Genomic DNA, 20835 nt, shown 5'->3' with positions numbered 1-20835 from the left:
GTTGCGCGACAGCACAATTTTGTGCGCGCGATATCGGAGCCGGCACAAAATGCGTACCAATGACTGTTTGGTGATTGGCCGTCTATGCCCAAATTATTGTCCCCGTCGCTGCCGTCTCTTGCACCTGCCGACCCATCTGTGTGAGGGGTGTATCGTTCTTGCTTGATCTGCTGCTGCACAGGCAGTCCATAATTCCACATTCTCGAGAATGCCGATCCTCCGACTGAATGCGGCTTCCGGCGCGAGACTGCGTTTGGTGAGTTGAGTGAAGCTTGAGCCTATACCACCGACTGACGCTATACCAGGCCACTGCCAGACTCAGCACTCGTCGCCCTGCCCTTAGAGCGTCCGTCGCAGCTTCACAACTCACCCTCCGTCCCAGACTCTACACAACATCAACACCCTTACGAAATGCCTCGTCCCCAGATGTCTTCCCTTCGCTCCTCGAACAGCCCGGTATCTCCGACTACCTCAATGCTCCACAGCCCGTCGAAGTGCCTCAGACCTTGACCGAGAAGATTGTTCAGCGTCACAGTCTCGGTCTCGCCGAGGACAAGTTTGTTCAATCCGGCGACTATGTCACCCTTTCACCCCAACAATGCATGACGCACGACAACTCATGGCCCGTCGCGACAAAGTTCATGTCCATTGGCGCCACAAAAATCCACGACCCCAAGCAGATTGTCATGACCCTCGATCACGACGTACAGAACAAGACGGAAAAGAACCTACAGAAGTACCGTCAGATCGAGGACTTTGCAAAGAACCAGGGTGTCGACTTCTACCCTGCTGGTCGTGGTATTGGTCACCAGATCATGGTTGAAGAGGGCTATGCCTGGCCTGGCACTCTCTGTGTTGCTTCCGACTCCCACACAAACATGTACGGAGGCATTGGCTGTCTCGGAACTCCTGTCGTCCGTACCGACGCTGCCTCCATCTGGGCTACTGGTCGTACTTGGTGGCAGATTCCCCCTGTCGCAAAGGTCACGCTGAAGGGTATGCTCCCTGCTGGTGTCACTGGTAAGGATGTGATTGTCGCCCTGGCTGGTCTATTCAACAACGATGAGGTCCTCAACCACGCCATCGAGTTCACCGGCTCTCCCGACACCATGCACTCTCTCCCTATTGACGACCGTCTTGCCATTGCCAACATGACTACCGAATGGGGTGCTCTCTCTGGTCTCTTCCCCATCGATAACGTCCTTCAAGGCTGGCTGCGCTCGAAGGCCACTGAGGCTGCTCTTTACGAAGACGCCGCCCTGACCTCGTCTAAGACTGCTACTCGCTTCAACCACCAAAGACTCGATGCCCTGTTTGAGAAGCCCCTGACTGCTGATAAAAACGCAAAGTACGCAAAGGAACTCTTCCTCGATCTTGAGTCTCTCTGCCCCTACGTCTCTGGCCCCAACAGTGTCAAGGTTGCCACCCCCCTAAACGAGCTCAACGCACAGGACATCAAGGTCAACAAGGCCTACCTCGTCTCTTGCACGAACAGTCGTCGTTCGGATATTGCTGCTGCTGCCAAGGTCTTCAAGGATGCCGCCGAGACTAACGACGGCGTCATCCCCAAGATTCCTTCTCACGTCAACTTCTACATTGCCGCTGCCTCTCTTCCCGAGCAACGCGCTGCTGAGGAGCAGGGTGACTGGCAAGTTCTGCTCGACGCTGGTGCGCAAGCTCTTCCTTCTGGTTGCGGTCCTTGCATCGGTCTCGGCACGGGTCTTCTTGAGCCTGGTGAGGTCGGCATCAGTGCATCCAACCGTAACTTCAAGGGTCGCATGGGTAGCACTGATGCAAAGGCTTACCTTGCCAGTCCCGAGGTAGTCGCTGCTTCTGCCCTCCAAGGTAAGATTGCTGGACCTGGCACCTACCAAAAGCCCGAAGGCTGGAACGGTGTCATCCGTGGCGAAGGTGATGGTGTCCCAGAAGACCAGCGCATGATCAGCATCGAAGACGCACTTGACATGCTTGTCCGCCAAGCTGAAGAGGTCATCCAGTCTAGTGAGAAGGAACTCGGTGCCGCAGATGAGGCTGCTCCTTCCGGTGACGAGAAGCTCACCGACATCCTCCCTGGTTTCCCTGAAAAGGTCACTGGCGAGATTGTCTGGTGCAACGGCGACAACATCAACACCGACGGTATCTACCCTGGAAAGTATACCTACGATGATGCGTTTTCGTCATCTCCTGAGCGCATGGCCACTGTCGTCATGGAGAACTACGATACTGAGTTCGCCAACATCGCCAAGGAAGGAGACATTCTTGTCGCAGGCTTCAACTTTGGCTGTGGTAGTTCCAGAGAGCAGGCCGCAACTGCCATCCTCGCCAAGAAGATTCCCATGGTTGTCGCTGGTAGCTTCGGCAACATCTTCAGCAGAAACTCCATCAACAATGCTTTGATGGGTGTCGAGGTCCCTCGCTTGATCCAACGTCTGCGCGAGACTTTCGATACTCCCGCCGCAGCACAAGATGGTACCAAGCCAGTCACCGAACCTAGCCAGAATGAACAATCTCTCGACTCGCCGCCGCCAGCACCTACCTCAGTACCCAGTCAAGAGAAGAAGCTGACAAGGAGAACGGGCTGGACCTTCACATGGGACGTCAGACGCAGTCAAGTCATTGTGCAGGAGGGACCCGACGGCAAGAGCTGGAACCAGAAAGTCGGGGAACTGCCGCCGAATGTACAAGATATCATTGCTAGAGGTGGTTTGGAGAAGTGGGTTGGCAAGGAGTTGGCTGCCGCTTCCAAGATCTAGAGTTTTTATGATTTTGAGAACTGTACAAAAGGGACTTTGGCGTCTAAATGGATTGGAACAACCTGATGTAGATGATATGATATATTTCGAAACAGAATGCGAAAGCGCATTTTTCAACTTTATCGATGGTCCACGGCCGTATCTTTTTGAGCCTCATTGACTTTGGCGCGAAGGATCAACAAAGACGCCTCGTGATCGCATACTCGTAATCCCAGCGAGCGATAAACCCCCCTCGACTCTGCTTCTTACAAGTACATCAGATCAAGACATCTCGGATGAGACCAAAACAATGGACGACCTACGTCCCATTCTGATATCAAAGATCATCGATTACGCGGCAGAAGATCGTCCAAACTACTCCAAACCACGACTTTCACCTTATGCCACAATCAGCAAGAAATGGCAACAAGTGGTAGAAGCGAATTCGTTCAGCTGTATACGAATTACAAATGATGAAATCACTACTTTTGCGACTTGTTTCGAGAATGAGCCGAGAAGACGAATGCTGCGACAAATTTTTCTGAGAATCTACTCGACGAGTGAGACGAGGAAATGTTGGAGTGAAGTTGCGATTTCTGAAAGAGCAGAGGAGAGTAGGCGTAATGATGAGACATTGACCACAAGTACTCGGGCTTTGTTCCAGAGCTTGGAGGGATGGAGAGCCGAGGAAAGGGTGGATTTGTACATTATTATTCATGCACACGGGGATCATGGTATGTCTCCTCTGCGTACGGAACCGAAATTCCTTGAGCCAGAGACTTTGGCGAGGGTGGAGTGTGTGAAGAAATTCGTCTTCAGAAATCATGCCATCACGCCGACACAGACGGTTATTGGTCTCGCGTCAAGATTACCAGGGCTGCAACATATTGACTGGCTTATCTTTAGCGAAAGAACAGGAGGCAGATCCGATGATGTAGTGAGAGTGCAGAATCGAGTTGGTAAGTAACGAAGCGCCCTGTCGTCCATGCACTTTCTCAGATTCCACTAAACGGTAAATCTAGATCTAGCAGCACAACTCATCATGCTGCAAAAACATAACCCTTTGCTCAAGAAATTGGAGTTGTCGTTTACAGCTTCAAAAACACCGCCTGGTCACGATGATGTTGTCCCGAGCATCCTTCTGCCTTTCGATCAAAGGGATTATCTATCTCAATCGCTTCGCAACTTATCACAGGGCATGCAAGAAGTCAGTCTCGAGAACATGATCATCTCATCACAGCTATTCTGGCCGATGGAGGATGAAACAACAGAGCTACATTGGCCGACACTAGAAAGATACAAAATCGGCATAAATCCCATGGCTGCAGAGGGAGGTTGGTGGTTAGATGGCTTGACCAGATTTCGTGCAAGAGAGAGAGTGAGGAACAACACCCCCAGAAACGATGAGGGAAAGACGAAGCTTGTCGTCATCTATGATAGAGAGGTTGAGGAGGCTGAGAGATATCCTATTTGGCCAACAGAAGAGCTAGATGACTTGTTGCTTGTGATGGTGAAAGCTGTTGCGAAGATGCCGGTGTTGAAGTCATTTTCTGCGTTTGTGGATTTGGATCACTGGGTCGAGGACCAGAGGTTTGGGGTTTGGTATCTTCAGACTGGGGAGAGGATTGGTAGTGTGGAGGCTTTGTTTGACGATGAAGATGATGACAATGATGCTGAGAACAATTTGGGCAAGAAGAGGCTTTACTGGAGTGGGCCGAAGGAATGGTGTATGAGTGGTGAATTGAGTCAGGCGTGGAACAAGATTTTGGGAGAGGACGGGGTGGTGAGATATCACGAGTGGTAGGTTTGTCTGGATTTTGGCTATTTATCGTTACATTCATACATGAGATAGAGCAGCGAAGTCAACTCACATACTGAAATGACTGCTCATCAGATCTTGCAAACTCGATTGACCCAATTTCTGTCCAGTAAGTAGTTACCTAGCAGTTTTAGAGCCATTGGTATCTCTTCTTGATACTACCACAGAAGGGAGGCTCGCAGGCAGGTCCATTCTTGCTTCTGTACTCGCAGCCCTCACAGTTGTAGAACTGCGGAGCATCCACAGTGGTGTATTCAACGCCAACATTGATAGGCGAGCAGTATTTGCCGATGGTCGACAAAATCGAAGTGTAGCCGCCATAGTTGGTGCCCTCAGCAAAGATGGTCTCGGTGCAGAAATTGAAGGAAGTGTCGTTGTTGGGGCCATGAGCCAGGACGAGATCGCCTTCCTTTGCACCGTAGGTTCCCTTGCTGACATCAGGATACTCGATGATGTTGAAGAGATCCTCGAACTTGTCGACCATAGGGACGTTGGCGGACTCGTCGTTGCCTGCCGCCGTGTAACTGATCAACTGGCCGTAGCCTGCACGTTCTTCGAGTGCTCCAGTAGGTTCGTGCATGTAAACTCTTTGACCGCCCTGCTGCAAGATACCCAGCCACAGTTGAGTTGGCTCCTTGCCAAGAACAGGTCCAGAGAAGATGGTGGTATCTTTTCCTGGGCAGTTAGGGTCGTAGGATGGGCAGGTTGCGGTAGTTCTGTTGCCGGGGTAGGCACCGATAAACATGCCGTTCCATGCAACGAGGGGAATGTTGTTGGTGCCAGCCGGAGTAAGGGCTTTCAAGGTGAATGCCTGAGCATTGGCCATGGTAGATAGCATAGCAGCAGCAGCTGCTGCGGTTGCGATTGCGGTTTTCATAATAGTAGATAGAACGACGTAGGAAGGCGATGGAGGAGTAGTGTTGAACAAACACCTCAGCCTTTGGCGCGCAGCACCATCTTATACCTTTTCCTGAGCCCCGCCGACATCATCGACAGCAGCAGATTCCATCGTCAGGCGACAGCTTTTGAGAAATACGGAGTCAAGCAATGCAAAAAGTCATTGTAGCTATTCGTGGACACGGATCGGGAAGAGATTGGTCTTGGCATGCATCTCTAGGCCGATTTTTGGTGGAGAAATCTCAAAAGCCTAGGTGCCACTTGACGCCTCCTGCACGCCCGATCATCTATATCTTCCTTCGCCCTCGTGAATGTTTATTTTGGCCATCGGGTTTGACCCGTTAGCGAGGGCTGGTGGTAAGATACTCTGCACATCAGATGATGGATAGTCAACAGGAATGACAAGACAAGATTCGCGTCGGCAATTGTCACCCTTCGCTCTGGGGGAGGCAGTTGCCCGCAGGGTAAGTCGTACAAAGACTGATCCATATGTGGTTGGGATCTATTGGATTGACACCTATCAGTCGCGCATAGTTTTCTTGTTGAGTCAACTTATCTGCTGACAGGGAGCTCTGATTCTACCAGTCCACCTTCACGGTGTAGCAGAAGCAATGTCTTTCATGCGTCTCAGAGCGGCAATACGTTGTGAGGAGACACAGTGACTCGTCAGATATGATGAGCCCCTCTAGAAAGCCGATGAAGTCTTCAATATCATAAGACATCGCGCTGTGTCTGGCAAGAATTTGCTACACGCATGACAGCTCCTAACCACAAAGCGAGGTTCAAAGCTAGGTATCTGTCTCATTGTACTTGTTCCAGTCGTAAAGAGAAACACGACGTCCAGCAGCTTCCATGTGGATGTTGATCCGACAGCGCTCTCGCATACAAATTATCAAGAGAAATCTCACCTCATTCTGCCTTCTCTCCATCAAAACATTTGTTGCGACTTCCTTGTCAAAAGTCACCTATAGAAAAGAGTCTCTCGCAGCTGTCGGTGATTCACGAAATACATCTATCCATGAAAACAAGATGGACCGTCTTCAGCTCCCAGAGGATGTATGCTACGTGATCGCATCATATGTAAGGTTGGTAATCTCCCTCTGGAAGTTGCATATTGATCTCCTCGTAGCTCTCACGGCCATCGAACCTTCGCAACTGGTTACTCGTATGCCGTAACCTTACCGGAGGGAGATCTCGTTGTTTAGCAAACTTGCGTCTCTAAGTTCTCTCCGACTTGTCAAATGTATCGACACTGAACATATCATCGAAGCGTTGCACAACCCAGACCCCACCGTGGTGATGAATCTGCGTGAGTTGTTCATCTTTGCGATTGACCCCCGCGGTGGCCGCGTTCGTCAACAAAGAGCCAGAGATAGAGGTGACTGCGGACAAGTTCATCTTCAGAAGTTCTTGCAGTCTGTCTCTGGACTTCAGAGCTGTCAGTCTATCTGGATTGTAATGCTGTAGGTCAGCTGCCGATCCAGCCAATTTGGCTCGCTTCCCATGCCTCTACACTGGAGTATCTCGAGCTGCAATGCTGGTAAGAAGACGGAGCCCCGGAGGAATGCGCGCACATTTCAGTCAAGGACCTTGGAGAGCTTTGCACCATCTATCCCAACATTCGTCAACTGGCGGTTCCCCTCTTCTACCATCCAAACCTGGAGTTGTGTCCTATGCTTCTATTTGCCTTCACCCCAAGATGGATGCATGCCATCGCAAAACTCAAACATCTTCGCATCTTCAAGTTCATTGGGATACCAGAGATCAGGACGCTACAAGGAGAAGGCCTGAGTCATATGCAGCACCTGACCACAATCTGCTTCTATCAGCTCCATCTTTACGCCAGACGGCATGGTCATCCTAGTCGTGTTAGTGTGGTCGCTTTCACAGATCCCACTTTCGATTGGCACCACGAGTATAGGAGCATTGGGGAATATGAAGCTTGCACCAGAGTCGATGTTCTCATCTACCTCAAGGAAATTGACTCGACGCTTGACGATGCTTTCGAAGGTATCTCTGCTAGGATCAGCTCGTACAATGACGTTGTCCTTGCCGGCGAGGAAGCGGATATCATCCACTGAAAGAACATTAGGTGGTTACTGGCTAAGTCGAAATCACTAAGACCTAGCATGTTCTAAGTACGGCACTGGCCAGAATAGGTTTTATTACGGTAAGCCTTCCAGGCTTGCCACAAATGTTGCCGCACAACGATTCCGTGATTGACATGGCAATGACGAGCGTGAACTTGGCCGATTCTTCGCGCTTGCTATATATGTAAGAGTTGTTTGATCGACACGTGCTCGTGACCGCGAAGGCAAGAGGAGAAGTGGTAATTTTGGAAAGAAGGATTCAGCCGCGACAGAGCAAGCGCCATGCCAAGAATGAGGTTGGTGCCTTACTTCACGTCATCTGCTGCTTGCTTCTTTCCATCTTCTTCAAACGATCTTTTGTTGATGAATAAAGTGACGCTCCGACTAGCGTGAATTGTTCATTGCTAACGATATGGCATCTTCACTACCATTGGAGGTCATAATGCTGACAGCCGGCCACTCGGGTGGACAGAAGGAGAAACTCACGCCGTTCACGTTGGTCAACAAATCCTGGCAAGCAGCGTTTGAGAAGGAGCTCTATTCTTCGCTCGTCGTGCTTAGTCCGTCGAGAACAAGGAGCATCGAAGTCAGACCCGGAGGAGTCCACGAAAAGCTGGGTCTGCCTCTGGCGAAACTCATTGAGATCACGAGTGGTCCGCAGCACTGGCGACAAAATCGACGTAGATTCGTCCGTCACATACTCTACAGAGTCGCAGTACCTCATTGGCTGAATGAGGCCCGCGAAAAACTTGATGGATATACATACGATAACGTTTTGCGACGCGAGAACAATCTCGCATTCTCAGTAGGTATTCGCCAGCTATTTGAGCATTTATCATCTTGGACAGATCGTAACATCACTCTTGCTATAGCTCTGCAGGCTGAAAGCGTTATCACCGATGAAGATTATGGTGAACCGGAATCAACAGTGATGACCGGCGTGGATGATGAGATTGCTCCGTATTGTGCGGCCTTTCCACCAAACTTCTCTTTGCCCCGAGCCGCGTGCATAACATCGCTGGCATTTCCCGATATCGAAACCTCCGGCATGGTCACTGCTGGATATGGTGAGTCTCCGTGGGAACAAGCTTGCCCTGAGAACAGAATCTCACTCCCCGCCGTCCTCACAATTGCATCAGTGTGTGGTGCAATCGTGAAAATACTACTCCACTGTGAGGACCGGATTCCTCTTGAAGAGCGAATTATGCGTCGGGAACATCGAGATGCGACTATTGAGGGTCTGCTACGATTACCTTCAAGCATTCGTGACCTTGAACTATGCTGGTATTCACAAAACGAATTTGATATCGACAAGCCCAGAACCATGATCGGTCCTGTTCGAACAGACGCTCTATGCGTAGCGCTTCACAAGGTCTCGCTACAATTACAGTATATGTCTATCGGAGAACTGGAAGTGTTTCCCGAGCTATTTTGTCCAGACGGACCCAAAAGCTCAGCGCAAGGAAACTGGCCATACCTCGAACAACTTCAAATTTGGGGGATCTTCGACAATTCGCCTCAGGGAGCTATCTCACGCTATGCGGATGGTGTCAGTCCTGACAAGATACTAGTGCGACGTTACCTGGATGACCTATTCACAAGCGTTGGTCATGCCGCCCAAAGAATGCCCCGAATACAACATCTCGAGATCGAGTTTCCCTCAATACATGATCAGCTCCGTGTCAAGTACCTCAATGGCCGATGGAAACTTAGCATCTGGGCTGCTGATCAATGGGAGCCATCACCTCGTCTTCTTGAGGCCTGGAAAATACCTCCATGTGGTCTACTGCCTGACAAAGGCCTAGGATGGTGGAAATTCGTATACTCATCTTGGCCACCTCTCTAGGCTCTGGGTCATACTGTCATCGCACGCATCTTATCTTATTCAAGATCCATCCGATTTCCTGCTTCCACCATTCGTTCGCCTCTTCGTTTCCGTCCCATCTTCTCAACAAGGCATCGTAGAGATACAACACCTCGAAACAAGTCTTCAGATACCGCTTCAAGCTCTCCCTGACCTTATCTCCCGCCCCTTCGGCCAATGGATCCACAACTCCCGTCGTGCCACCTTCTTCACTCTCCCCATCTCTCTGCTGCTCAAACGCCCAATCTTCTGTAACGCCCATCCCATGCCAAAAAGCACGATGCAAAATATTCTGCGCCGGAAAATCATACTTCGACAACCCTTCTCCAAGAACTCTGATCATTCTCCCACTCTCGAAAATCGAGACATCATCCTTATTCCCCCCTTGTCGCTCTCGGGTAGAGGAAAAGAGGTTCAAGAGGATATACACCTCCAAGGCCAGTGTAGGAAGCAAGCAGACACCGAAACTGTGACCCCAAGACAAATGATCCAAGTCTCGGAGAGGAATCTTTGGGTGATAGGAGAGACGGTACAAAGCCCTTTCAGCTTCGTTTGTAAATTCCTCTTCAGCAGAAGAGATAGGTGTCGTTGCAGCAAGTGTGATGAGAAACTTGACCGCATCGGCTAACTCTGCATTTGCAGTGCTGTAACGCGGTTTTTGATTTTCATACCCCTCTTCTTCTTCATCCTCCAGACGTAACGGCACGGCTTCTTCTATCCAATGGGAAAGACGTTGATGCTCTGGTGCCAGAGGATTATGATGGACAGAGTTCCCTCCTGGTGGAAGCAGATTATATCGTTCTTGTGCCCACCTCACCATTTCATCTGAGAACAACAACTCATCCTCTGATACCTGTTTCTCTTTCCCATCATCTCCAGTCTTTGCAGCGAGGGATGTAGTCTCTCCAAATTCTCGAATCGTAGAAATCAAGACACGGGAAAAGTGATCTTGCACTTTCTTCACTTTTATTCGTTCTACATCCGCAGTTGGTGTTTTACTGTTGTGACAAGTCCAGAAAATGTCGCTTTGGTGTGGTGTGTAGGATTCATTGTTTTTGACCAGGATGAGATGGGTAGAGAGGGTGTTCCAGGGGATTTTGTGATCGAGATGCATGATTGTGTTTTGGAAGCTTGACTCCCTCTCCTCGTTCGGCAGATAGATGGAGTTAAGATGGAGAGGTTGAGGGGAGAAATTGCTGACGACTATATACTTGGTGCGAAAGAGAAAGGAGAATTGTTTCATGAAGAAAGATAGATGTGTATGACTAAACTCTATGCCAAGCCCGTATAAAAACGCGTATACCAGTGCTAGTGTGTCGGACATTATAACCAAGCTCGTAAGTAAGAGTATGTATTCGACAAAGCGTTATGTATACAAAGAAAGTAATACGGTAATCTCAAAAGGGTCCGAATAGTAAACAATAGTAGAATAGTATATGTATATATAGTGTAATAGACAATAAAAAGAATAACAAATATAAAAGGTTCTAACAAGTGAGAAAACCCGAAAATAAGAAGGAAAATAGAAGACGAAAACTGCAAGTCTAGTGTAAAGAAGAAACAGAAACTCCTCAAGATGTATGCAAGAATAGATGCAAGAATAGATGCAGAGAAAGTCGTAACGGGTCATGTCAATGCTTTCCGGGAATTCTAAACGCGCTTTGTAGTTGTGGTGGTGGTTGTAGGTTTCTTCGAGCTTGAAGAAGTGGTGCGTTTTGTTGTGCTGGTTTTGAGTGTAGAGCTGGGCTTCTTGGTCGACGAAGTGGTCTTCTTTGTTGATGATGAGGTCTTCTTGGTCGACGAAGTGATCTTTTTCGAGCTTGTAGAGGTGGTTTTCTTGGTCGATGAAGAGACCTTCTTGGTGGACGATGATGAAGTGACCTTCTTGCTCGAACTGCTTGCCACCTTGGCCTTGGCTACAGTGCTAATCTTGACACTGCTAGTTGAGCTAGGCTTTTTGGACGAAGAAGTGGAGCTAGGTTTCTTGGAAGAGGAAGTCGAGGTGATCTTCTTGCTGCTGCTAGTAGAGCTAAGCTTCTTACTACTGCTTGTTGAAGTCGTCTTCTTCGAGGAGGAACTTGATACAGCAGTGCTTCTGACCGTGATACCGGCGTTTCTGGTAGCCAAAGTCGATGAGAGCTTGGTACTTGAACTGCTTGTGCTGGTCTTGCGGCTGGAGGTTGAAGATGTGGAGCTCTTGATTGAGGAAGTGCTAGAGGGTTTCGTGCTTGTTGACGATGCCTTGCTTGAGCTTGTGGTAGGCTTTACGGTCGAGGAGCTTGAAACAGGCTTCGATGAGCTTAAGCTTGAAACTGGCTTAGTTGATGATGTCGAGGTCGACTTGATGCTGGAAGAGCTGGTGGTTGGCTTGATGCTGGACGAGCTTGTAGTAGGCTTAATGCTAGAAGAGCTCGTAGTGGGCTTGATGCTAGAAGAACTGCTTGATGGCTTGATAGACGAAGACGAAGATGAAGAGCTCGGGCGAACACTGCTTGCTAATGTCGAAGTCGAAGAGGACAAAGGACGAGTGCTGCTAGAGGACAGGGTTGTAGAACTAGGTCGGACACTGCTCGATGAAGTCGACGAGACCGAGCTTGATGTCGAGCGAACGCTGCTTGAAGATGTCGAGCTCGGGATGATGCTGCTTGATGAGCTAGTAGTTGCTCGAGTGCTGCTAGATGTGATCGAAGACGTCGAGACCAACGAGCTCGAAGAGACAGAGCTGGAAGAAGTCGAGCTCATAGATGACGAACTCGACGAGTTAGACTGGATTACTGTCTCCGAAAACACCTTGATGTAGTTGACCTCCCAGTAAGCCTCCTGGAAAGCCTTGGGGTTCTGTGCAACATAGTTTACACATCCATTGTTTCCACTGGAAGCTCCCGGGCAGCTAGTCTGACTGTACACACTACCAGCCCAGTCACCACAGAAAGTCGTGTCGAAAATCATACGGTGGTTGATGAAGTGTGAATCAATGTCACAGCTTCCACCATCGAAATTGCCGACTGGAGTGCCAAAGTCAAGAGCTGGGTTGGGAGTGCCCGAACTAATGGATGCAGGAATGCCGTTGCGAGGGAAGAACCAGACTTTCATGAATTCAGAGGTCCATTGCATAGCGTAGACACCTCCACCGTTCGCATTGAAGCCATCGCCGTAGCCAGTTTGGTCGTTATTGCCTGTCGCGCAACCAGCAGCTCCACCAGTGCTAACAGCGCAGTCCTGGCCGTTGACCCAACCGGACTGGTCCTGAAACTTCATGGTGCAGTTTGGAGCAGTGTGTGCGGCAATCTGGTTGGTGGTGAAAGTGTTGACTCCTTCAATGATGTCTAGCTCGCCGTGGGCTGGCCAGTTGTCGTCACCAAGAGTCCAGAAGGCAGGCCAGACACCACAAATTGAGCCAGGCATATGCTTGATGTCTGCAAGGAAGAGGCCATGGTTGTAATTGACAGCACCCTCAAGACGAACGGACTGACGACCAACAGTAGAGTTTGCGTACAAGACGGTAGTATCATCAACACCCCACTTGGCAGTGCCGTCGCCAAATCCAAGAATACCGCTCTTGATAGCTGTGGCCTTGTCTACATACTGGACGTAACCATGAGTCGGATCCGGGTCCGTGAAGAAGGTGAAGCCGTCATAGAAGGTCTCTCCCGCATAGGTGTCTTTCAAAGTATAGTTGTAAAAAGCAGCAGAAGCCGTGAACGGAAGAAGAGCAACCAAAAGGCTACCAGCCCCTATAAGCCTTGAAGAAGGCATATCTCTTTCTGACAAGTAAAAGAACGACTGGAAAGAGAATGAAGGAATGGAAAACGAAGGACCACAGAAAGGAAAAACTCTCTACCTACATCAAGAAAAATTCAAGGGATACAGAGATGGTTTTATTTGCCATGCTACACACAGAGTGTATTGATCCCACCGGTGGAAACGGGCGGTTGACACTGTGGATTCGGAGGTCTCACACAGCTGACTTTCTGGGCATCCGCGCTGCGATCAGCTCCCGTCGGTCATATGCGCATGAAGTACATTCTAGAACGCCACGACGGACTTGGGCGCATTCAAGCATGACCCATATCTATACCGACCTAGATCGTGAGCAAAAAGTATGGAAAGGGTTGCAACCGCACATGCCACTAGCACGAAAGAAGGTGTGGGTGGTCCATGGAGGGAGAAAAGGGGAAAGAAGTGTAGATTGAGGTTGACCGTTTCGCTCTCCTAGCGGAACGCCGTTATAAGGTTCGGAGATGCCGTTTTTGGCTGAGGCTGGCTGAGAAGAGAGTCCTCGGCGGCGGTGCCTGGCTTCTTGAGGCTTGCCTCTCAGCTTCTATCGATTCATATCGATCTCAGATTGAGTCAAAAGGGTAAGAGTGCGCGTCACTTCAAACGGGATATGGTAGGGATGTATTGATGTATTGGTCTACACGGCTGATATTTTCCATCTCGTTGATTGGCTGGGTGCCCTTTTTTCTCTTCAGCTGGGCAGCTGAATGACTGAGTCGCATGGACTCGGTTAGCTTGATGCGTTGATGCTTGTTCTCCTCGTGCCTGCCGTAGAGCGATACGTCTCGGTTCATGCAGTCGCGTTGTCGATTTGCATAAATAAGAAGGAGAATAATGCGACGACAAAATACATGTCGCTGCAGGTACGGCAAAACCGCCACGCGGTCGATGCAAAGTGGTCACAATTACTGCGTAAGCGAGAATCTTGAGAGATGCCGCGAGTGACATGGTCACACTGAATCAAGTGATCTTGTGAACTTTGAAAGTCTAGAACAAATGTCACAATAGAGCATGCATGTGTTAACGTGGAGGAAGGTTGAGAAGATCTAAAGACTCATCTATTCGAATGTAGGTCTAGTTCTATATCAAATGCTGTCATTACGCGAAAATCAATGCTAGAACGCTCGGAGAAGAACAAAACTCGCTGTCAACCAACTCGATGTGGAATAACGAAATAACAGCTGCTGCAGCACGTTGGGGCTTCATGCGGTGTAGTGTTTTATGCTTTTGCGTAGCGACAGCCGAGGCTGCTGCAAGCTTCATGCCTCTGGTTCAGCCAGTCGTAAACATGTCTGTGATCCCCCTCTTTCTCCCAAGATCCCAGTAGAACAAGCAATGGCTCATCACCCTCATACTGGTATCCAGGTGCCTTGCGTTGTCTTGCGACCTCAAGAGTCTCGTGAATGGTATCCCAAACGAAGCCAGCAGTCAATGGCTTGCCGTCTTGTGACTCGCAGCGGATGAGGTAGCTCCAGTAGTATAGCTCGATACGCGTAGGAGCTGGGTTTGAAAAGTACATGTTGCGCCAACTTGCGTCGGGAGATGTGCGTTCGCCGAGGAGGTAGAAAGGGTCGTTTTCAGAGATCTTGAATGCAAGCATGTGCTTCTTTTCGGTATCCTGAAGATCGCGAAAGACAACTGGGTGGCTGAAGTAGTCGTCGTGTGATTGACCGGTGCTCGAGAGATGTCTGTAGAGTGACTGTTGGTCGATTCGTGCTTGTCTTGCGCTTTCTTGCTTCTGTCGTCGTTGGTCGCAGGAGAAGGAGTTGTGCATGATGTGCTTTTTGAGCGTCGGTGCAATAAAAGGGTTTGTCTCAGCACCGCACCTACGTTCCTCCTCTTGGTGACCACAGAAGCATGGTCGTCTTTGCTCAGAGTCGCGTGCGAGGAACATACGCTTCTGCAGGCGAGCAGATGCATCGATCATACCCTTGAAGCTGCGGCAAGTCCTCGAAGTCGTCATCATAGCGCGGATGCTCTGTCGTTGCTTGTCGACCTCGTCGCCTGACCAAGGCAATTGCATAAGAATGTGCTCGAAAAGATCAAAGTTATTCAATGCCTTGGAGGCAGCTGACTCTGTGCCTTTGTTTGTGTAGATGTTGGCAGTTTCGGTGGGTCGTAACTTGAGTTGTGGTTCGGGAGCAATGACACTGCTTCTTCGTCGTGACAGCTCCTTGCGGATGCTCTGTGAAATTTCGCTTCGTAGGTCTTCGGCATTGCTGTGTCCCAGGCTCATCGACACCTTTGAGATGCGGCGTCTCTTGCCCTTACAGGCAGTCTGGTAGTCATGGTCATTGTGACCCTCGAGAATTGTGCTGATCATGTTGCTAAGGATAAGGCGGTCCGATCGTGTGAATGAGAATAGGGCGGTCGGTATGGGTGAAGGAGGATATGGGAATGATTGTAGGAAACGAACAGCAAAGCAAGGAGAAGAAATAAGTGAGAGAAAGATCAAGACATCCTTTGAACCAACCTTGTAATCGTCTAATCTTACGTCCGGAATATCCTCATCCGCGCCTCACACCCAAGCCAATGACTCTACCCCATACAAAACAGCAGACCGACGGCTTTGCAGGCGACCAGAAGGCGATGGGGAAACTCCAACGGTCGATCATGTTTTGCACGCCGCAGGACCGAGAATCAAGGAGACCTCAAAACGTCCGAGCTCGCAACAGACCACCTTCTGGGGCAAAGATCCCCAGGGAGGCGAAAAGTCAAAAACCCTGATCTTGTGTTAGCCACGCTGTTCTGGAAATAAAACGCTGCCTTTCAATTGGCAATTGCTGCAGATGCTCTCTGCACCAATCTCGCCATGACACCCGTGCTAGGCAGCGATAATTGACATGTCGGACAAGACCTTCTTATCAGAAGTGGTATGTTTGCTGCATACAAAAACGTCACCATTGTACCTCTGTACCATTCCCATCCTTCTGGAAAGAATTGGAAGTGGGAAAAAAAGGCTTTTGGCATGCATGCATCACAGCATGACAAGCACGTGAACATCACATCATCCATCGCACACGTCAAAATAATTTAGCATGTGGCAAAGAAAAGAAAAAAGTAGAAGAACATGCTTTTCGCCTATAACAATCTTCTGTATCTCTTGCCTATTCTTTCAACTCAGGCTCCACAAAATGATGCATAGACAAGAGTCGGTCAGTGGTGTCGGTAAAACCGGCGTTGGGGGCATGCAAGAAGATTCAAGGGTCTAGATAGACTTCTCGACCTTTTGATCAGCAGCTTCATGACGATCAGGGCTCACTCTCCTTTTGCCTATTTTGCTCTGGTATGTGGTGGCTAGTTACTCCTTTTGCTGATCGTTTTGATAACACGAAGTGCATACGACAGTTCGTCATTGGGGTTTTTTTATATGGAGGATTGTGATAAGGAAAAGCTGATGTCATTATTCTTATCTTGAAATCTGAGACATATGTGGAAAGATAGGTGTTGAGATAGGTACGAATGTGCAGATGCAGACTTGTGGAAGCAGATAGTGTGAGAGGCGGAAGAATTCGAAGGGATCTCGTTGGTCGGCATCTTGATGCCTATGGTACTAGGGTCTACTGTCCTGTTTCCAAGTTTCCAGCGTACTATTACGCTGTCCGGCACTCGCAGCTCGCAAGCTTGCTATGCCACTCGTTCGACTTAGACGATAGGGCCTTTCCCCACGGTGCGCTGGTGCGTAGCCATCAGTGCATACCGCTTGGGAATGATCCCAGCTGCCGGCTCAACCGTACGTCCAGTGTGGCCTATCCCATCATCTGGATCAGATCTGCTTTCCAAGCGGTCTGGATGGTCTTCTTCTAGCACTCGGCACAAAGGCTCTCAAGTCGCTAGGGTCGCCTCTGCGTGACCAGCACGCGTGTATATTTCCATGTCTCCAACTCTTCCTCTTCTTCGTCAGCCTCTCTCCCCTCACTCATCCTCGTCAACCAACGGCGGAGGCACACTTCCCCTCCACAACCTCCCCCTATCCTCCTCATAGTTCAACATACCCGACTCTTCATCCTCTTCTCCAGCATCCTCATCCCACTCCTCGGGCTTCCTGAATCTGCCCACTAGTCCTGTGACTCCCCTCGTCACACTATCTTTTACTCGTGTCCCGATCTCAGAGACTGTGTCGATTGGGAGATTGGAGGAGTGAGACCGCCAGAGGGGAATGAGGAGGTGTGTTATGCTGAGGTAGAGGAAGAGGGATATCGAGAAGGGGAGAAGGAGGGTCTGTGGCACAATGGGTGTTAGTTGGTGCGATTAAGTTTCGAATCATCAACGGAACGACTTACGAGGAGTGCTGAAGGTAGCGGTTGTGATTGCGACATTATGTTGCGACTCCTGTATATTCTGGCAATCTAGCCGTGTCTATCCGAGCTCGTAAATCCTCGGGTTTCGTCGTGACGGAAGTCCAGTAAAGTGGTATCCGATGTTCAGGAGTGGCGAGCAGATTATCTGCTGGGGCATATACAACAGCGTCCAGTGTAGGTATAGCCAGGGGTATGAAAGATTACGATAGCAAGAAGAAGATGGCGAACGCGCGGACACCCAAGACCTCTCTCTCTCCCAAGACAAAATGATATAATCCCTTCCAATTGCGTTGTCTGCTTCCGGATAGAAACGGCTATAAAGGAACTGTGGGGAAATATAGATGACGAGTCCTTGGTTGGAAAAAAGCAAACCAAGATGCAAAGATAAAGAGTGTGTATGCAAAGAAGGGAAAGCAAGAAGAGCAGTCTGCCAAAAAGACTGATGGAATCTGGTCAAAGAAGTATAAAGGTCCAGCCTTAGCTGTGCTCAGCTCATCTCAGCATTGTCAGTCGTGACTGACTGCGCCTCGTAATTGTGAGATTGAAAGATGAGGCGCTACGGATGTGCGGGTGCGCCGACGGCGTGCTCGGTGAACCTTCCTTGGCTAGATATGAGACAAAGGGTCTAGGATGATTCTTGGATCTTGGCGGTCGAGGGGATCACCCTGTTCTTTGGCACCAACGACATTAAACAAGTCGATATGTAGTTCTAAGGCGCTCGGTTAATTGTTACTAAATAAACATGTTGCCACTCATCATATCCAATGACATCCAGGAGTGTCCAAGCATCTGGCGTCGTTGCCGCCGTGCTCATGTACTGAAGCCTACTTTTCCACACATCCATCAATTACGAAGCCTAACTACCATGGGAAAGAACAGCAACAATCAGACTTCAACACAATCGCATGAAATTGATACACAATCTACAACTAGCTTTTCCACTCTTAACAGTTCCATCACATCGTAAATCACATCTGTACAACAAAGTATAGATATCCAACTCCACAGATATGCTCATCACCTTGAACCCCTTCCTACTCTAGTCGTCATCCTGTCCGACACGTCTATATTTTCCACTTCCTCCAGCATGACTTGATGCTCCGTCACCCTTACCCTTCTTGACCAGGTTCGAAATCCAACCTCCAAGGCCTTCTGAATCCGTGTCTTTGCTGAACATTGGCTTGCCGTTCTGAACGTCAACGGCAGGAGGGTCGATGTCGAGGTCAGGAATGTTGGAGTCTTGAGGCGCGTTACCATCGCGGTCGAGATGCATAGAAGGTGCGGGACTTCTGCTGAAAAGCGATTCTGCCTCTGCAAGCGTTTGAGGCGAAGGAGCAATAGTTGTAGCATCGCCAAAGATACTGTTCATGTCTTCCAATCGCACGTTTGCTGTCTCCGGAAAAAGGAAGTAGACGACAACGAATGAGACAGCACAGAAGAATGCATGCATCAGGTACAGTCGCCATTGAATAAGCTCTTGGAGGACGGGGGTCATTTCTCCGACCAGCCAGTTGAATGCCCAGTTCGATGCAGTAGACAGAGAAGCTCCCTTGGCACGGATGCTGAGAGGAAGAATCTCTGGTGGGTAGAGCCAGGGAATTGGTCCCCATGAGGCTCCGAATGCTGCGTTGTAAATCATGACGAAGATGACAACCATGCGGGGTGTCAGGTGGATATCAATGAAGATGAAGTAAGAGATGGCGGAGAGCGAGACGATCATGGCAAGGGCGCCTCCCATGAGGATAGGGCGACGTCCGAGGCGGTCCACCAAGTACCAAGGTGGGATCGTTGAAAGCAGGTAGGTAAGACCGTTGATACCAGTCATGAGAATGGCATCACGACCGACCCAACCAGCTTGCTCAAAGACCAGAGGAGCGTAGTATGAGATGACGTTGATGCCGTTGAGCTGAGCGAGAGCTTGGGCAGACATGGCGATAAAGACACGCTTGTAGTAGCGCTTGAACATGTCCTTGTAGCTACGCTCGCCCTCTTGGCGCTGCAGCAAAACGTTCATCTTGATCTCGCGGTACTCGTCGCGAGCCTTTTGGTTGTGGATATCGCCCTTGCCATAGAGGTTGGCAATTACTACGATGCCTTCTTCGTCGTGATCGTTGTCGAGTAGCCATCTGCACGGACATGTCAGTAGTGAATCACTGTGAGGGTGGAGTACAAGACATACCTGGGAGATTCGCAGATCAAGAAGGAACCAAGGATGAGCAAGGAGCCCATGAAACACTGCATGAACAGGGGAAGTCTCCAACTCCAGTCGTTTCCGATAAAAGAGCAGAAGTAGTCGACCCACACACTCGAGGCGTAGCCCACAATGTTACCTGTGAATTCAATACAAGCCAGCTTTCCACGATTGTGCGGTGGTGAGATCTCAGACTGGTACACAGGTACGATTGTCGAGAGTGCACCAACACCCAGACCGGCAATGATACGACCAAGCATCATCATAGACATGCCGGTAGCAAAAGTTTGGAAAGCACCACCAATGACGAAGATGACAGCTCCGTACATGATGGTGCGTCGACGACCAAGGATGTCACCAATACGGCCTACACCAAGAGAGGATATAAAAGCTCCGACCTCGAGAATGGCAACCATTGTGCCAATCTCTGCTCTTGTAGGTTGGTTGAAGTAGCTTTTGAAGTACATGCCGGTAATGATACCGCTCATCACACCTTGGTCGTAACCGAACAGGAAGACACCTAACGAGACAAAGACCGAGGTGAAGTAGATGAGCTTCTTGCCATGGAGGCCATGCATACGGGAGGGACCATCATTGGGAGCCATGATGAAGGCGATGATGCGTTCGGCTTGGGAGATTTGGCGCGGTGGGGGATTGGGGATGGGGATGTCGTTCTTGTTGAGAGCACCCTCTTTGGTACCGCTCTGGTAGCGAACGTGCTTGGTGTTCTTACGACGACTACTCGGACTCTGGTCGTGTCGGTCGAGAGCTCCACGAAGGGGATCGTCTTCGTTGTCGAACTGGTCTACCAGATCACCCGTGTCGCTCCAGAGACTGAAGTCGCTGTGGGCTGATTCGGACGAGCGCCGGTGACCACTACGGTCAGAGTGTCGCTTCTCGTCAAACGAAGAGGAGCTGCTGGTGTTGCGCAAATGCCGTGATGACGATGAAAGAGTGTGCAGAGGAATGTTGGCCGGTTTGTGTCTGTGAATCTTGGCGACGATATCAATTTCCTCCTGCCTGACGGTAGAGGCAGGAAGAAGACTTTTGCAAAAAAGTGGTAAGACGAATTAAGGACACACGTGCGGATAATCACAACACCTGCTCGATAGCTTTGCCCACTCGATAGATAGCCACACCAGACTTTGCCCAACGAGTACGGGG

At 49.7% G+C, this 20835-nt stretch overlaps 8 protein-coding genes across 8 annotated transcripts; 3 read left to right on the top strand and 5 right to left on the bottom strand.

Moving 5' to 3' along the window:
* Positions 1–208: 208 nt before the first annotated feature.
* Positions 209–2753, top strand: AUEXF2481DRAFT_1973 (uncharacterized protein; the record flags this gene model as incomplete). The annotated part of the gene is made up of 2 exons (XM_013491789.1): positions 209–256; positions 306–2753. 2 exons carry the CDS (start codon positions 209–211, stop codon positions 2751–2753), a joined length of 2496 nt encoding a protein of 831 aa, XP_013347243.1.
* Positions 2754–2926: 173 nt separating this feature from the next.
* On the top strand, positions 2927–4553 carry AUEXF2481DRAFT_36456 (uncharacterized protein). Its single transcript, XM_013492042.1, has 2 exons — positions 2927–3691; positions 3755–4553. Exons 1-2 carry the CDS (start codon positions 3043–3045, stop codon positions 4534–4536), a joined length of 1431 nt encoding a protein of 476 aa, XP_013347496.1. The 5' UTR covers positions 2927–3042; the 3' UTR covers positions 4537–4553.
* A 54-nt stretch (positions 4554–4607) lies between these two features.
* Positions 4608–5566, bottom strand: AUEXF2481DRAFT_36454 (uncharacterized protein). The gene has a single exon (XM_013492041.1). The coding sequence runs from the start codon at positions 5426–5428 to the stop codon at positions 4682–4684; it is 747 nt and encodes a 248-aa protein (XP_013347495.1). The 5' UTR covers positions 5429–5566; the 3' UTR covers positions 4608–4681.
* A 2174-nt stretch (positions 5567–7740) lies between these two features.
* On the top strand, positions 7741–9600 carry AUEXF2481DRAFT_402614 (uncharacterized protein). Its single transcript, XM_013492294.1, has 2 exons — positions 7741–8347; positions 8411–9600. The coding sequence occupies exons 1-2, from the start codon at positions 7951–7953 to the stop codon at positions 9382–9384; spliced, it is 1371 nt and encodes a 456-aa protein (XP_013347748.1). The 5' UTR covers positions 7741–7950; the 3' UTR covers positions 9385–9600.
* A 1190-nt stretch (positions 9601–10790) lies between these two features.
* Positions 10791–13248, bottom strand: AUEXF2481DRAFT_36450 (glycoside hydrolase family 16 protein). Its single transcript, XM_013492040.1, has one exon. It carries the CDS (start codon positions 13156–13158, stop codon positions 11053–11055), a length of 2106 nt encoding a protein of 701 aa, XP_013347494.1. The 5' UTR covers positions 13159–13248; the 3' UTR covers positions 10791–11052.
* Positions 13249–14209: 961 nt separating this feature from the next.
* AUEXF2481DRAFT_36449 (uncharacterized protein) lies at positions 14210–15736 on the bottom strand. Its single transcript, XM_013492039.1, has one exon. The coding sequence runs from the start codon at positions 15500–15502 to the stop codon at positions 14399–14401; it is 1104 nt and encodes a 367-aa protein (XP_013347493.1). The 5' UTR covers positions 15503–15736; the 3' UTR covers positions 14210–14398.
* A 1358-nt stretch (positions 15737–17094) lies between these two features.
* On the bottom strand, positions 17095–17498 carry AUEXF2481DRAFT_26376 (uncharacterized protein; the record flags this gene model as incomplete). The annotated part of the gene is made up of 2 exons (XM_013491919.1): positions 17095–17400; positions 17463–17498. The coding sequence occupies 2 exons, from the start codon at positions 17496–17498 to the stop codon at positions 17095–17097; spliced, it is 342 nt and encodes a 113-aa protein (XP_013347373.1).
* A 1021-nt stretch (positions 17499–18519) lies between these two features.
* Positions 18520–20276, bottom strand: AUEXF2481DRAFT_62063 (uncharacterized protein; the record flags this gene model as incomplete). Its single annotated transcript, XM_013492106.1, has 2 exons — positions 18520–19606; positions 19660–20276. The coding sequence occupies 2 exons, from the start codon at positions 20274–20276 to the stop codon at positions 18520–18522; spliced, it is 1704 nt and encodes a 567-aa protein (XP_013347560.1).
* Positions 20277–20835: the final 559 nt, after the last annotated feature.

The sequence above is a fragment of the Aureobasidium subglaciale genome, assembly GCF_000721755.1.
Source record: "Aureobasidium subglaciale EXF-2481 unplaced genomic scaffold scaffold_2, whole genome shotgun sequence".
Taxonomy (NCBI): domain Eukaryota; kingdom Fungi; phylum Ascomycota; class Dothideomycetes; order Dothideales; family Saccotheciaceae; genus Aureobasidium; species Aureobasidium subglaciale.
This window is presented reverse-complemented; position numbering and strand designations above follow the sequence as displayed.

Coding starts and splice junctions, on each gene's coding strand:
- AUEXF2481DRAFT_36456 (XM_013492042.1), top strand. CDS start 3,043: ATGGACGACCTACGTCCCATTCTGATATCAAAGATCATCGATTACGCG. Junction 3,692..3,754: donor GAGAGTGCAGAATCGAGTTG/GTAAGTAACGAA, acceptor CGGTAAATCTAG/ATCTAGCAGCACAACTCATC.
- AUEXF2481DRAFT_36454 (XM_013492041.1), bottom strand. CDS start 5,428: ATGAAAACCGCAATCGCAACCGCAGCAGCTGCTGCTGCTATGCTATCT.
- AUEXF2481DRAFT_402614 (XM_013492294.1), top strand. CDS start 7,951: ATGGCATCTTCACTACCATTGGAGGTCATAATGCTGACAGCCGGCCAC. Junction 8,348..8,410: donor CAATCTCGCATTCTCAGTAG/GTATTCGCCAGC, acceptor CTCTTGCTATAG/CTCTGCAGGCTGAAAGCGTT.
- AUEXF2481DRAFT_36450 (XM_013492040.1), bottom strand. CDS start 13,158: ATGCCTTCTTCAAGGCTTATAGGGGCTGGTAGCCTTTTGGTTGCTCTT.
- AUEXF2481DRAFT_36449 (XM_013492039.1), bottom strand. CDS start 15,502: ATGATCAGCACAATTCTCGAGGGTCACAATGACCATGACTACCAGACT.